At 37.7% G+C, this 15,771-nt stretch overlaps 1 protein-coding gene across 2 annotated transcripts; it reads right to left on the bottom strand.

Moving 5' to 3' along the window:
* Positions 1 to 2,251: 2,251 nt before the first annotated feature.
* On the bottom strand, positions 2,252 to 14,572 carry scarb2a (scavenger receptor class B, member 2a). 2 transcript variants are annotated; one of them, XM_060884255.1, is made up of 13 exons: positions 14,244 to 14,569; positions 11,392 to 11,552; positions 10,797 to 10,944; positions 10,493 to 10,687; positions 10,204 to 10,295; positions 9,718 to 9,837; positions 9,280 to 9,458; positions 8,194 to 8,312; positions 7,788 to 7,861; positions 7,652 to 7,703; positions 7,365 to 7,517; positions 6,029 to 6,076; positions 2,252 to 5,653 (listed from the first exon to the last, which is right to left on the bottom strand). In XM_060884255.1, exons 1-13 carry the CDS (start codon positions 14,361 to 14,363, stop codon positions 5,522 to 5,524), a joined length of 1,593 nt encoding a protein of 530 aa, XP_060740238.1. In that variant the 5' UTR covers positions 14,364 to 14,569; the 3' UTR covers positions 2,252 to 5,521. The 2 variants fall into 2 exon arrangements, with proteins under 2 accessions (XP_060740238.1, XP_060740239.1); XM_060884256.1 differs by lacking the exon at positions 6,029 to 6,076 and having other exon boundaries at positions 14,244 to 14,572.
* Positions 14,573 to 15,771: the final 1,199 nt, after the last annotated feature.

The raw sequence follows: 15,771 nt of genomic DNA, 5'->3' as shown, positions 1-15,771 counted from the left end.
TAACCAAAATTTCTTACATAGTAAATGTTTGGTAAAAAGTGTCACAAATTTTTTTTTTTTTTACATAAACATGCCACAGTCTCTTACCATGTGCTGTGATGTGACCCAGGCTGCAAGAGTTAGTTGTGTTTATGTTGGAAGATGAAGGTGGGTCACACAAGCCCTGCTCGACTCTTACTTAATCTTACTTTTTATAAAAGTGTACTTTCTCATGAAAATTATTTATTGAACGATTTGCTGTGTTATATGTTTAAGAGTTCTTTGAATAATGCTGGGCAAAAAACTTATAAGCTATACATAATGCACATAAACATTTACACAAGGCTCTGGATAACATGCATCTATGTACAGTATATATGTGTTTTTACATTATGGCAGCGACACAGAACAAAATGTTTAATTCACTGTTATTGTGCAACACAAAAAACTTTACAACTTTGAAGAAGACTTTAAGCTCCGCCCACTTGGCACAATATCATGGCATGTATAGACAAAGCAAGGTATGTTTTCATACACAATGGTAATTCAAAGTGCATTGCATAAAAGAAAGTAAAATAATCATAAAACAATAATTACGTATAATTACGACAATAAAACAAGGATTTTAAAACCTTTTAATATGATTTAAAAATTGATTTCAATTACAATTAAAACAATTAAATAGAGGAAAGGATTTTACATATTGTGCAATCTGTTTCTATATCTGTTTATATATATATATATATATATATATATATATATATATATATATATATATATATATATACATATAATTTAAGGCATAACAATTTCCTTTACAATCCACAGTTAATAGTCTTTATAATCACTCATATAAGCTCATTGGAATTGAGCTCATATATGAAATTTTACTTATTTTATAAAATAGGCAGAAAATGGCAGAAAATATGTTGTTTTATAAAAGCACTGAAATTTCCTTGATTTAACAATAAAATAAATTACAAAAATAAATTCCAACATCTGAATATATTTCAATTTCAGCATCATCCAAAGGCCAGATTCTGTGATTGTATTAAATATGTTACACTGGAATGTATAAACATTTACTGGGGTTAATAACATTTAAGGGTTATTAAGTATTTATATAACTTTATGCTAAAATCCTGGTCAGTAAGGCCTTCCTGAGATCTTTTTGTCTAAATGTTTGGGGTTGTTGTATTTCTGAAATCTTTCATGAGGTGTAAAGTCCCAGTGTCACTGGAGCAATACAGCTGGATACTGTGACACTCACACCTTCGTACTTCACTGCGGTTGTGTTCTCGACATCAGTGGTTTCTTCCTCTCTTCTTTCTCCAAACATGAAACTGTATTATTGCCAGAGCTCTGGTTTATTTTATCTACTCAAAGAATTTTGTATGAGGTGTAATAACTTGGTGCAGTTTGGTGCACTTCCAGGTCGTCCTGCAGCTCTTTTCAAGTGACTGTTCAAGGAAAATTAGATATGTTAAGGGGTGCCACTAAGGGGGGAAAAGTTAGGATGATTCTAAGGGCCCACACACTTTTGTGGCCCCCAGAGGCTTGTGTGTTTGGTGCAAAATGGGTGTGGTAGGGTACCCAGTCTCAGTTTCTTTCATAGGGCCCAAAATTGCTAGTGGCGCCCCTGGTTATGTTTCCATGAAGATTACAAGTGCATACTAACACACCAATTGTACTAGCAGAGGTGTTTCAGGTCTTTGCTGTGTCTGTTAGCTTTTTCCATCCAAGTAATGTTTATGACACCAGATGTGATTTGTATGTGAATCTATCTATCTATCTATCTATCTATCTATCTATCTATCTATCTACTTAGCACTTATGCACAGAAAGTTTTAAATCTGATATTTAACTTTTTATGTATCCAACTTAAATCAAACACACACACACATTTATACACAGATAGATAGATAGATAATATAGATAGATAGTTGGATGGATGGATGGATGACCTAGTTGCATAAATGTATGAAAAGATGGCAGTGTATGTACACATGCCTCCACACTCATAGTATTCATTAAATTAAATAACAAAAGTGTCATTATATATAGCCACTCACTGGTATTACATTAGTATGCATATAGATTGAATTAAGCCTTATTACGATAAATAAATGGAAACTCTAGAAAACTTTTTTTTAAAAGTAAGAATATCAACAATCAAATAGAAATAATTCATTTTACTGAGTTTATACCTATTGTTCACCTGTAGTGACTTGCCTTAAAACAGCAGCCCTGACAAAAGACCCAGGAGACGTCATTTTGCAGTAAATGCACCTTTATTTTATGCAAAGGACACTAAAAATCTTTACAAAAAGGTATTGCAGAAACATTTGTGCAGTGAACATTTTCAAAACTAAAATGGAATATTCTTTTCAAATCAAATGTTGCACCTACCATGATGTGGGGATTGTCTTGTTCAGCAGCAAATATCATGAAATAATCAAAATCATCCTTCATCACACTGGGGAAGGTGAAGTGAAATGCAGGAGACAAAAAAATAAAAATATATAGTACTCTGCTACACAGTTTTAGCAAACTCCTAAAACTCATTAAACATGGATGTAATGGCACTCTTAAGAGTCTCATTCATAAGGAGGGCGTCATTCATCTAAGGGACAAAAATTAAAAAGGTTCATTTCTCTAGTTTGATCCCCCTTTAAACTAAAGACCATCAGCCTTCCTATGGCACACCACATCAGACAAAACAGCGCAGTGGCTTCTTAAGAAACTTGTGGCACTGGAGGTCATTACTCTGGAAATCCCAACCCAATTAAAAACACACACACAAGTCTTTCTTAAATCACTGCCACTTAATATACACACACCGTTATATCACAACTGTGGAACGACACTCAGAGCCACATTATAAATCTGTGTGGAGGGACAAAAAAAAATAAAAAATAAGGAAAGAAAAACCTCGGTGAGAAAAGAGAAAGGACCAAAAGAATTAATACTATACACAGTATTAATACTATACAAAACTATCCTGATAATTAACACATCATTTGACATGATACAGAAATGTGTTTAGATACAAAACCACTTTTAGCTTTACAAAATCATCTTTACACAATGTATTGCTGTGTCAATACATAATACTGAGTGTTGTGTTCGCAGCACTGAGAGCTGTTACAAACGCTGTAGAAATCTCCCTTCTTTGTTGACTTTTTCCTTTTGCCTTTGAGTGTTGTAAATTAGCAGAGTGATGGCACTACAGCTGTATCTGTGAAAGCAAACAAATGGTAGGGACACATCTATCTATACGGTTATCTTTGGTCGAGTGTACAGCTGAGTGAAGCAATGAGAAGGTTTGGGCTCAAAAGTCAGTAGCATGTGGAAACGGCTCAGGTCGGAGAGCTGAAAGAATTCAAGTCAGGACAAGTGGAACGTTCCACTTCGGGTTAACGAGGGCCAGAAGACTCGTCCACAGCTCTGTATACATTTATAAAGGCCATTGTTAGAAATTGGTGTACGTCTATCTATAAAAGCATACCAAGAAGGCCATAGGTGCTCACCTAAATGTTCCAGTTACTAGCTATAGTGCTAACACTCAGTATGCACAATGACAGATCTCTTCCAGTTTGAATTGAAAAAGGGGGAAGAAAAAGGAACGTACAACACAAATCTAAACAGTTTGACGCAACAATGAATGAAAGATGATATGCCTTGTAACAAATAACAGAAACGTTGTAGAAATTAACGTCTAAATCTGAGCTTATGAATAGAAATTATACAATATTTTCCCCAGAGGGCACCAAGAAAAAAACTTGGCATGCTTTTATACTGATCAGAGTTTATATAAATGCATGTGATATGCTTATGAAATGTGGCATGTGAAGCTATACCAGTAGAAAAAAAAAGAAGGAAAGAATACAGACAGAAAGATACAGACAGAAAACAAAAGCACAGATCCACAGACATTTGAGAACACATCTGAAATGTAAGTGAGGACCACTGCACTGAAATACATAAAATGTGCAGGACCTTTTTTTTAATCAAGAAAAAGTGCACTTTTTTCCTTTGCCAAGTCGACTTTTTATGGCATTTTCTCACGTCTGAAATGCTTCAATTTTAAACATCATGGCCAGAATTGTCAGCAACAAAATCAACAGAACATTGCCAGATGCATCATGGGTCAGGTTTCACCCATTGCCTCTTACAGTTTAACTGAAACAACACATATTGTACAGCATTTCCCACGAATGCTGAGTTTCACTTGTCAGCCCTCGAAGTCACTAGAGATAAAAGGCTGTAAACAAGTGCCTGAGGAAAGGAAGTCGATCTAGTTGTGCATTCTGAGTTGGAAATTAAACGCTTGAAACAGGACAAGCGCTTGGGTGAAGCCTCGCAGATGTTTTGACTACAGGCTGGGTTTGATCAAAGGTGGTCTCATGCTACTACGTTACAAAGCCCTTTCACACAGCAAACTCACATGTGTAAGGCAGAGAGCAGCTTCAAGTCTCACTTGTGCGATTTGTGGGCTTGCTTTTCTTTCCTGTCAGAAAAGAGGAACGAAAGCTCATTTTCACAGCTCGACGAAGAGACCCTCCTCTGAAACAGGCATAGGCTGGAGGAGTGAGCGAAAGGACCAGTTCTGCTACCCTGTGGGCATTTAATCCAGAGAATGTCATTTTGCCAGGTATTGAAAGGACCTCTGAAATTTAGTGGACAATTACTTGGCACTGTAGAATGCTTAAGAGAGCGCGATGCTCTTTAGAAATCAGCTCACAGCAGAGAGATTAACACATATGCAAGCACCAACATGCCTGTCTTTCTACACATACATACAAATCCCCCGACACACACGCACACAATCACGCCCACGACCATGACTGCACTCAACAGACAAATGATAACGTTTGGCTTAGATTTTATGAAATGTTAAGACATGGCAAATAAAGTGTAATGAAGTCTGGCTACACAGGCTTCAATAGAGTAGTGTGGCAATAAAGGTTGATCAAACACTTGCCCATGCGTAAACACTGTGTGGTGTTCAAGATGGCTCCTGCTAGCAGGCTGGAGGTGTTCTCACACACACACACACACACACACACACACACACACACACAACACGCTCTGACTTTGTTCACAGCCCTACGTTCAACAGGGTTAAACAGGAACCACAGTCTTGCGAGCATGCACGTGGGCATATGGTCCTCAAAAGGCTAGCAGGTGTTCTCAGTTTGTTCACTTTGTGTCTAGTCAACAAAAAAGTGTCGGTAGACCTGGAGGAAATGACTAGATAAACTGTGTTTTGAACTAGTAAGACTTTTGTTGTGTCAGAAAATATGGCAGTTTGAGAAGGCCATGCGTCAACAGCAAAAAAAAAAAAAAAAAGAATGTCAGCAGAGGAGATGTGGTCCAGCAAGACGCCCACGGAAAGAAGTTGCGTCTTGTCCGACGGTGCTTCTAGGAGCTGGCCTGCCTCAACACGCTGCACAGTGGGAAGAATCAAAAGGTGAAAAGAGGGGAAAAGAAAGTCACACAAGTGGATCCCCTCAGCGGGAACGCCACGGAGTGATCTTTATCAACACTTGTGGGCCTCCACTGGAGACATGGCGATGTAGGAGCCGTTCTTCGTAGGCTGGTTGCTGTGCGATTCGGGCGAATCGTCTGATTTGTTGCTGACTGGAGTGTAGGCCGTATCGTCTTTCGCCGTCTGACAAAGCATACAGGAACCGAGTTTAGGGTGATTGACATGCTGCCATTATTTACTACATTTTCCACTTTATATCTAATTCAAATCTAATCTAGAGAAATACCTAAAAGTCTAAAACACGTCTAACGGAAATCTCAAAGTGACAGAACTATAAAGTTGTAGCTTATATTCAGCTAAATGCAAAAACAAAACTGAACAGGATTTGCAGAAACAAATGCATGGGAGTTAACACTTAATTTTGTTGAAATAAATAGGCACTTAAGGTAAAATTATAAACGGCTAAATTGCAAAAAGCACCTCTTATAATTAGAGTTAAATTATGAACAGGCAAATAGAGAGCAAATGAAAGGAAAAAAGGGGGAAATATTGACTTACAGCAAAAGAATGAAAAGCTTCGGTAAAATCAATACGTTTTACTTCATTCTGAACAGGAACAAAAAAAGAGGGAGGGAGGAGAATGTTACTGAAAATTAAAACATGGCAGCATTCTGAAAAAAATAAATAATAATACACTTTATAAATTACACACAGCAAAAACCATATACCATATAATACTGAAAATCCTTTTTATTTCAGCTTCCCTTTTTTTTTTTTGAACTAGTGCAGTGGATCATGGGTAGTAGTAAAATAAACATGGGGTAAAGAGCAATTTAACCATATTAGTAATTAAATTTTAAACGTATTAGTTAAAGAGCACATGCACTGCTGGTTAGTGCTCCATGCAGTTAAATCCTCATGCAGGTGGATAGGAAGTGGTTAGAAAACATTAGTGCTTTATCACCTAACCACGTGGATGCCTACCGGGTGCTGATAAGCACTGGGAAGCTTTTATAGTTCTTAGAATTAAAATGCACCACGCCTTAATGTGTACTGTGAATAACAAACCAGGACTTCCTTAAAGAGAACCTCTTTGCCATGGTTGCATTTCCTGGAGCTTAATAACAGTGTTTGTTTACGTGCTTGGAAACCAAACGGGGTAGATAGTGTTGTGAGTGAAGATGTTTCAAGAAGCCATCAATAATTATTCTGACATGTTAAACCATTTACCACACAAACAGGTGCTGTTTATCTTATTCTTATTTCCACCTCGCCTTCAATGAGTCACACACACACACACACACACACACACACACTGCACAACATGGTACACACAGGACTCTTGTTAAAATGTAAAGGTAACCAAAACAGATGCAACTAGAGACGTTTTTCTTCACCCGACCACATTATTCAAAATATGGATATCTCCTATGCTAGTTTTGGCCTAATATTGAACATTGTTATTTGTTAGTAATTTATATTAGGCATAAAAACGATTTGAGCAGTTGCTCTTAGTTTGTGTTTGAAACCCAACAGACGCACTAACAAAGTAACAGTCCCACAGATCACACAAGCACAGAAATTAAATTTAATCTCTCATTTTAACAGTAAACAATGCTATATAATGCTTCCTTCATGATAATGTGCTCATATAACAGATATTCCCTGAAGAGAATAAAATCAGTACTATAGGAAAGGCATCACGAATAGAACAAAAAACTCATCCGATAAACAACCGTCACGAAATCAAACTACATTTAGGAAAAGGCTTCTTGTACTTGTTGTGCCGAAGACCTTGTGATTTTCGTAACTTGAACATAATTGCTGAACAATTTTTTTTTTTTATTTCGTTTATAAACCAGCTCTTGGAGAAGACTAGCAAAAAAAGTCGTACCTTTCTTTGACGGTTCCTACACAGCAAGAAGATGAAGATGAGCAGTAATAAGGCGCCTACTCCCACAATGATGACGGGGAAGTTGGACACTAACTTTATGATCAGCAGCAGAGTTTTCATTTGGGAGGCTGAGTCGTCATCGATGGTTGCCGTCTGGGGGGGGGACATATAGATTGGAAAATAGTCAGGAACCTTGAAATGACCAGGATGTGTCCACAGTGATGGCAAAAAAAAAGCTCAATTGCTTTAAAAAAAAAGAGAGAAAACACACAATAAAAATCTCATACCTCATTGACATACATAATGGGGAAGATGGTTTCGTTCAGGAGACGTGTTTGGCTGGAAAAGGAAAAATTTGACATGACTAAGGTTTCTGAACAGAACTCTATAGGAAATTCTCCAAACTGGGAATTTGGTACTTACGGAAAGCCAGGAACCCTCTTCATTATAACATTGAGCTGGGCTCTCTTACAGGCACGAATAGGGACCCCAGTCGTCTGAAACAGAATGCTTATGATTTATAAAGTGTTTAAGGTACATCCAGGTAAGAAAAATTATATTTTTGAACTAAATGCGTCACGCTATTAACATGACCTCATAACCTGACTAAGTTTATACAGACAGACCTATTTAGACCTCCAATACCATCAGACAAACCAGTCTTGTTAGTTTACAAACACACCGCAAACACATTCCTGCTTTTAGTCCTAAGCGGTCACAGGCTATATTAAATTACAAAAACATGGCAGATCTAAACAGCTGAATGGTGAATAAATAGAACAACTAATTACTCTCAAGAACGTTCTCCTGGGCCCCACACTAAGCTTACCGGGTTAAGGTCGAGGTATGTTTCGTGCTCTTCCTTGTTTGGATTCATCCCATCAATGGCATTGATGTACTTCTCATCAGCTTGGTAGAAATGTGGGAAGGAAACTACAATGGGTGCACCTATGGACCAAAACAGGTCAAATTATAAGAATCAGGAACTACTACTAAAAGTTGAATCAAATAAAATCAAAAACTTATATTAACTTTCTTCCCAAGAAATATAAAATGGCTGGTAATCAGTTACAACAGGACAGTGACCGGTCAAACTTCCACAGACAAGTAACAAAATTCCACATTTTATTTGCTCTGTGAGACATTGACCGTGGCCTAAATATACACTAAAACTGGTTCAATCCAACAGTGAAAAACGATTCTGCAAAGCAAAGCAGATCCACTGTTCTACTTCTCCAAACGTTTCACTAGAAGCATTGTTTTAACCTTATCAAGACGTGTGGAAAAACACAAGAGTCATCGTTAGAGCGGTCACATGATAAAAGTGAGCTGTGTCAGAAAACACTGCTATCAGCACGATGACTTATTGAGGAAGCAATAAAGATGATAGCATGCCTATGTCCCCAATTAAGCTGCAATTATTAGTTGAGTGTGGAGTCCTTGGTCCTGAATTGGAGTTACTTATTAAACGTTTGTGTACTGATTTCTGTCACAGTGCAGGACAGAGCAAACACAGACTGACAGAACAGAGATGAAGAGGCTGCTAGTGCTGGCAAGATTTTAAAAAAAAAAAAAAAAAAAAAAAAAAAAGCCAGACGTGAACATTTTCTGAAGGCCGTGTTTTTCTCTCCATACATAGCATAAACTCATTTTGCTTTTGGTGCAATAACATTTAACAGCTCATGGCTCTTTTACTTTAATAAATCAGTCGTGCTCTGTTTGTTTTTTTTTGCTTTCTTGAAAAATATCATGATTAGATACTAAACTGCTTTGTTTTTAACACTGACTGCTACTGTGAAATTTTAGATGTCAGTTTTAGACAATCAGAGTGGTACAAAATATAATAAAATTAAGTGTACAGCAGGACAATATGGTGTGACTGATATGATACTTGATGGGTGTCCTTGACCCGTACCTTCGCGACACACGCTGACTTTAAGCACTCCTTTACTCAGGCAGTCTTTGGCAGGCACACAGAAGCCAGCGTTAGCAGGATTCTCATCTGGAGCAGCTAGGACATCGGCAGGAGGAGCAAAGCGAAATGCTGGAATTCCCTTCACCTCTGTATCATTCACGTATCCCAGATGGATCGACCTGCACACAGGACATATGGAGGACGGTCGATTGACAAGTAATCATTTGTACACAAAGGTGCATTAGCCTTTAAATACAAAAGATATATATACTGTATATACACTACTTTTTTTATACATTCCTCCACCTTTATTGTTTTCAGTCTTTTTTACTTGGTTCTTGCTGATAATTGAGGAGACAAGACATACTGTGTCAGTGGGGCTTTTAAACTGTAGCTGACTAGGACAGTTTTTAGCAGAGGTTGCCACGTGTAGCATACCTGCAGAGATCCGCAGCAAAGATGTAGAGCAGCTCGTCTCTGGAAAGGAAGGTGTGGAACACGCTGCCGTCTGTGCCGTTAATCATGTTGCTCTGCTCTGATGACCACCAGGTCATCTGTCTACAAAAGGAGAGGCATTTATGTAAAGCATGAAGAATGTACAATAACTGGGCTGAGAAGGTTGTGCTCATGTTCAGAAACATTCATTTTTGTTCTAAAAAGAAGAAATCTTTCTTTTCTAATGAATGTTAGATTCATGTGAACATTAATGTGAACTTCAGCATGAGACTCTAAACATTCCTAAGAGTAATGAGTTATATTTTCCCCCACATCCAAGTGCTTTTATTTGTTTTTGCTTGGCACATACGCAACACAAGCATCAAAAGTTCAGTAAGCAAAAGTTGAAACAAGGCCATTTCATTGGGTAATCAAATATTCACATAGACCATCTGGGCCAAGGGGAAGGGCATGCAAAGTCCCGGGTACCTTATTCCGTTCCAGGTGTCGATCTTGCCATAGTCCATGTAGTTCTGCGCTCCGGTGTGGAAGACAAATTCGCCTTCATGGGTTCCATTTTTCTAATTATATACAACCCGGAAAAAAAAATTATCAGACATCATGTTATGGGAGGTGCTACAGATGTCTTATGTTTCGTCAAGCACTAAGCGTTAAATGCCACAGAAGCATGACCTAAACACTATTTCCTGTTATCTTTTTTAATTGCTATTATTTAGACATATTTGACTTCCACAGCAAAATCTTTTATGATTCTCACCTTATACATGAGGCCAAAGTATTCATCCACTTCAGGCTTCAGGGAATGAAGTTTGCTCATCAGAGGATCCTTGAAACCCCACAGAAACTCGTGGACAGTGCGTGTCATGAACATGCCAACACCCAGAGATTTCATATATATAGAGATCAGCGGGCGGATGTAAAAAGAATAGGAATGCATTTCGTTCATGACAGCCTGTAGGAAAGATATGGGAAAACTGGTGTCAGCGTGGCTTTTAGACCAAGGAACACATGGTGTGATCAATTAAGTGCATCAGCCATTTGCACTAAAAATATAAACTTACAATGACTGGGATGTTGGGAGTGGTCAAGAGGTCCACCTCGGGGTCTCCGACAGACATTTCCGGAAGAAAGACAAAACTCTTCGGATTCGTGGCAAAGACCTTGGTGCCATTTTCCAAGAATGTCACATTCTCTCTTGGTCTGTATTCCCTGATTACATGAGAGACATTGAGTTTGTTGTTAAACCTTCTAATTGTAAACATTACACTGCATCAAGAAAATAAAAAAAAAAATGACATGCTGGCCAAAGGCTGTGATTATTCCCTTTTTTTGTGACTGCCTAATCATCCAAGTTACATGATGTCTGTCACGTTAAAGGTTTCCCTTTGCTGTTTTTTCCCCCTTATCCCTTTTCCTTCCTCTTTTCTGAAGTCATTTCCGGATTCTGCCATGCTCTATCTACATGGCATCAGGTCTAATTACATGTGACGTTAAAATAAACAGACACGAGCTACGTGCTGGGTTTAAAGAAAGAAATTAAAGAAAATTACTTTTAAATTTAAAGAAATTACTTGATTTCCAGAAAGAAAACAGGGGGGCATGAACACTTCTTGCTTGACTTACAAAGTGCATCAGTTGGATGCATGTTTACCTTACCTATATGTATATGGTCCCATTTGTGTGACACGAGGCTTTGCCTCACCAGCCAAGAACTCTTGAGGGTTAGTAACATTGAAGAAGAAATACTGCATGTAAACAGGGGGTGGAGGGTTTATCCAGCCAGCCAGTACTCGACTCTTCTCAGCCAGTGTGATTTCCTAAAAAGTCAATATGTAATTTAATAATTCTGTGGAATTATCACAAGTGTCATAGAACATGTGAACTTTAAGCATCTTTTGCAAAATGAAGACCTCAGAATACCTAAAACCTGTAAACCATTAGCCATGTCAGATTCTACTTCCTAATATTGACTTAACCTCTCCCAAATCCCGAACGAAGCCTGTTTACACAGTTCACTTTAGGTTAGTGATGTGCCCTAATAAATAATGCTGTTTAAAGTTCACTAGGTCTGAGGGTTTTGGGGTGATAAGTGAACAACATCCACGTGCTGTGAGGAGGAAATTCAGGAACGGAACAGAGACTAATGCGGACAGTCACACACGACATTTAGTCAGCAGAAAGCTTTGTCTTACGTCATAAGATTAAAAAGATTTTTCTCTGACCTGTCAGCTTTATTTATTTTTCTGCTTTATTTAACAGCAACTTCAGGGGGGAAAAAAAAGCAAAAAAAAAAAAAAAACACCACAACTTGGCTGTTGAAATGATGATGGTTAAAACAAAAATAAATAAATGATCTACTACATCTAGATTGTGTTCATTTGAAATTAGACACACAAAAACACTCTGCATAAGAAACTGAATTAGTAATCTAATGAGAAGTTATTTACCGAGTAGAAAAGAAACTTTCTAAGGAACAGTTCACATCGATTTAAACGCTTCAGTTGGCTCACACAGCTCTTTACAATAAGTCTGCTTTGATTCAGTCTTAGTGAAATGCTGACCACACGCCTATAAATGTTTTATTCAGGTTGATTAGGTCATAATACTACACACGTCGAATCCTCAGAATTCATTGCGCAACACCTTGTTTTGTTTCAACAACTTTGTAACAGATGTAGGAAAATTAATCACTTTAAACATATTTATTTACTGTTGAAAAGCTGAAGAGAAGATAACCTGACAGATGCAGTGTTTTGAGATTTTCAAGGAGTTTAAAACATTCCCTAAACCTACTGCCATGCCAGCAGCCTTGAAAATAAAGGTCTCGGAAATGTCCTTCAAAGCAGCACCGAACATTAAACAAGAGTGTTTTCAAAACCTTCATCTTGCACAGTGATGAATCACTTTTTTTTTTTTGCATGTTGTTTGTGGTTGTCCTTCCCTCCCCCCACTAACAAAGCTTAAAACTCCGGATAGTCTTCAGGGACATGAAATAACAAAAACAAAAAGGTTTATGCATTAATGAGAAATAATGTGGCTAGAAGTAATTTATGTACATTCTACTGTTCTACTGTAAAGTAATTTTGTTTTGTTTTTAATTATATATTAAACTATATAATAAAAAGAAGTGAGCTAAGAAGCTGATCTGTAAACAGGTGTTATGCTAAAGTGTTATGCTTCAAGTTTCGGGATGACGAGAAGGAAAAAAGAAATACTTCAGTGGTTTTAAGCTACTCTACAAACAAGCAAAACAATTGAGCTTCTTACACACCTAGTTTAAGAAATATGCAGGTCCTCAGGGCTTGGAAAGTGGCTTTTGTCCTTTAAGAGCTCTTCTCTTAGAGATACCAGTTCAAACAGATGTTTAAAGGTTTAAACAGGGACGGGCGATGTTGCAAAGGCATCATCACACAAAAACTTGTTTATTCGGAGTTAGTTTGTATTGCACTGAATATATGCACAGTATTTACAACAATAGCAAACTTTCATAACAATGATACACCTAGATTGTTGAGTGAAATATAATTATGGCTATACATAATATACTCAGACTACAGGGCTTGGGCTATTGTATGTGTGTGTGTGTGTGTGTATATATGTGTATATATATATATAAAATACTATATTATATATATATATATATATATATATATATATATATATAAAGAATGAGAGAGAGCGAGGGGGGGGATAAGAAATTCCAGAATTTGGAGTTACAGAATTTCCAAGTATTCCTCAAAGAGAATTCCCCTCTTGCTGTGCTGCTTACAGACCCCTCACCCTGAGAGCACTACACCTCCCCCAGCCATTAAAGCCAGCTACCTCACGTCTCTTTACAAAAGAGAACAAAACAGCTGCTTCAAAGCTTTTAAAAGACCCCACACCCGGTGTGAAAGACGTCGTTTTTCAAACAAGACATTCAAAATAGATGCGTAAAAAAAAAAAATGCACACGAAATGCAAACGCGGTGTTTCTCCGCATCGCTTCCACACGTCAGGTGGCCAGGAAAGAGCCGCTTCTCACACACACACACACACACACACACACACACACACACACACGAATCTTGAGGTGAACTAATCAGCATTGTGTGAAAACGTAAATAAAAACATAACACGACAGTCAAAACAAGTAAACAGCAACATTCCTCCTGCACCGATAAGAGACGGTGATGTTTTAATACAGGAAACTCGCCCCAGTACAATCAGTGTGGTACAAAATAATGAACTAATCATACACACTTTAAAAATTAAAGCGGTATCGTATACAATTCCTTCAGTATTTATAACTTTTTTTATACCTAGTTGTTCGTTTAAGTTAGTGAGGATGTACAAGCTTATAAACCCGGCTCTGTTTAAGCTAACGCTAAGTGCTGCATTCAGACTAGCCAATAACAAGGGTACAACGTTTAACGGTTAGATTCAACGGTTAATTCGAATCATTTCAAAATTTTTATTGAAAAAAAAAACACAACAGATGACAAAGACAAGACAAAATAAACACTTTACCTTTTTTATCCTCTCCTGAATCATTGTTTGGAAGACTTGAGCCACCATCAGGGCGATTCCCACTATGAGCAGATGAGCACACACAATCCCCGTGGCGTAAATAGCACAAGATCGTCTCATGGTGACTAAAGTTAGTAAACTAAGTAGTTCACTGAGGTACAAAATGTGTTTAAATCTTAGTGAGGAAAGATTTAGCTATATAACGGACTACTCGAGAAGTTAAGAGTGTGGTGTCCGATGTGTAAGTTTGTTAGCTTTCTAGCACCAGGAAAGAACCAGAAACCCCGTGAGTGTCTAAGTGAGTGAGAGTCTGGTGCACAGGCGCGGATTTTATCAGCTGAAGCTAAAGCGCAGAGTGTTGGAGGAGGACCTGAACAACCCCCTGTACTATACTGAGAAGGCAGGCAGTCATGCGAAAGTCCACTGTGGGGCGGTGGGTGTGTCCGTGTTCAAACAGACCCGTGTATCTCTGAGAGCTGATGTCACACGTATTTAAATTGCCATTTAAAAGGAACCACATAACCAGGTTTCAGAGTCACCAACAGAACCGAATTCCTTGTGTGTCGACACACTTGGTCAATATAACTGATTCTGATTCGTATTCTATATATTCTATAATATAGATATCTATATATTTTTGCTATACATTTACCATCCTTGCATACAAGTAACTCTTTTTAATTCAAAAGAAGTGTAAATAATGATAATAACAAATGAAGTATTCATGCTTTAATTATCCTATAATCTTATCGTAAATTATTGCAACACTGTTTAAAATACTTCCTCTGAATAGCGGTACATGGGTGTGTTTGTGACTGATAGACCGTTATGTCTTAAATCCTGTCATGTCTCTTTAAGAAGCCGCTCACTGAACATGAATAATATCCGCCTCACAAGGCGTGCGACACTTTTCGTAAACCTTTTGTTCAAAGAACTCGCGCTTTGATTGGTTGACGTTTTCCCGGACCACCGAGATAACCCCTCCCCAGTGAAATGTGATTGGTCAGAGGAGCAGGAGCGCGATGCAGAATTTGATCGACTGATTTCGGGGCGGGGCTTATTTAAAGGAAGACCACGAACGTTGCAAATGGCCAGTTCTTGTGTCATCCTGACTGAGACGCCTGCAAAGGAAAAGCGAAGTAGCGAAAATGATCGGCCTATAAATGTGCACATTCCTTTGTCTATTAATCAATAAGCTTTAAAGTTATTTTTCTACGTTTATAGCCTATTAAGAGACAGCTGAAATATAAATAAATATATGCATTTACCTTTCAAAAGATCTTTCTTAGACAACAAACATAAATTGAATTATTTTTGAATAGAATCAGTATTTTTCAGGATTGTTGAAGTAATATTGTACATAATTTAAGAGCATGTTGCTTAGGACACTTGATCTGCAGTGGAACACCTGCTCATTCTGCCAGTCATGTGTAAACAACACATTGTAAACATTCATGCAAATACAGGTCAAGAGCTTCACTTAACGTTTACATCATACATTGGAATGAAGAGAAATTGTGATCTTTGT

The sequence above is a fragment of the Tachysurus vachellii genome, chromosome 12 (assembly GCF_030014155.1).
Source record: "Tachysurus vachellii isolate PV-2020 chromosome 12, HZAU_Pvac_v1, whole genome shotgun sequence".
Lineage (NCBI taxonomy): Eukaryota > Metazoa > Chordata > Actinopteri > Siluriformes > Bagridae > Tachysurus > Tachysurus vachellii.
This window is presented reverse-complemented; position numbering and strand designations above follow the sequence as displayed.

What these genes read in the sequence shown, in the direction of transcription:
- scarb2a (XM_060884255.1), bottom strand. Translation starts at nt 14,363, where the DNA reads ATGAGACGATCTTGTGCTATTTACGCCACGGGGATTGTGTGTGCTCAT. An exon ending in AAGAGGGTTCCTGGCTTTCC is followed by an intron (nt 7,704 to 7,787) that starts GTAAGTACCAAA and finishes TTCCTTTTCCAG; the next exon opens with CCAAACACGTCTCCTGAACG. An exon ending in GTAGGAACCGTCAAAGAAAG is followed by an intron (nt 6,077 to 7,364) that starts GTACGACTTTTT and finishes GTTCCTGTTCAG; the next exon opens with AATGAAGTAAAACGTATTGA.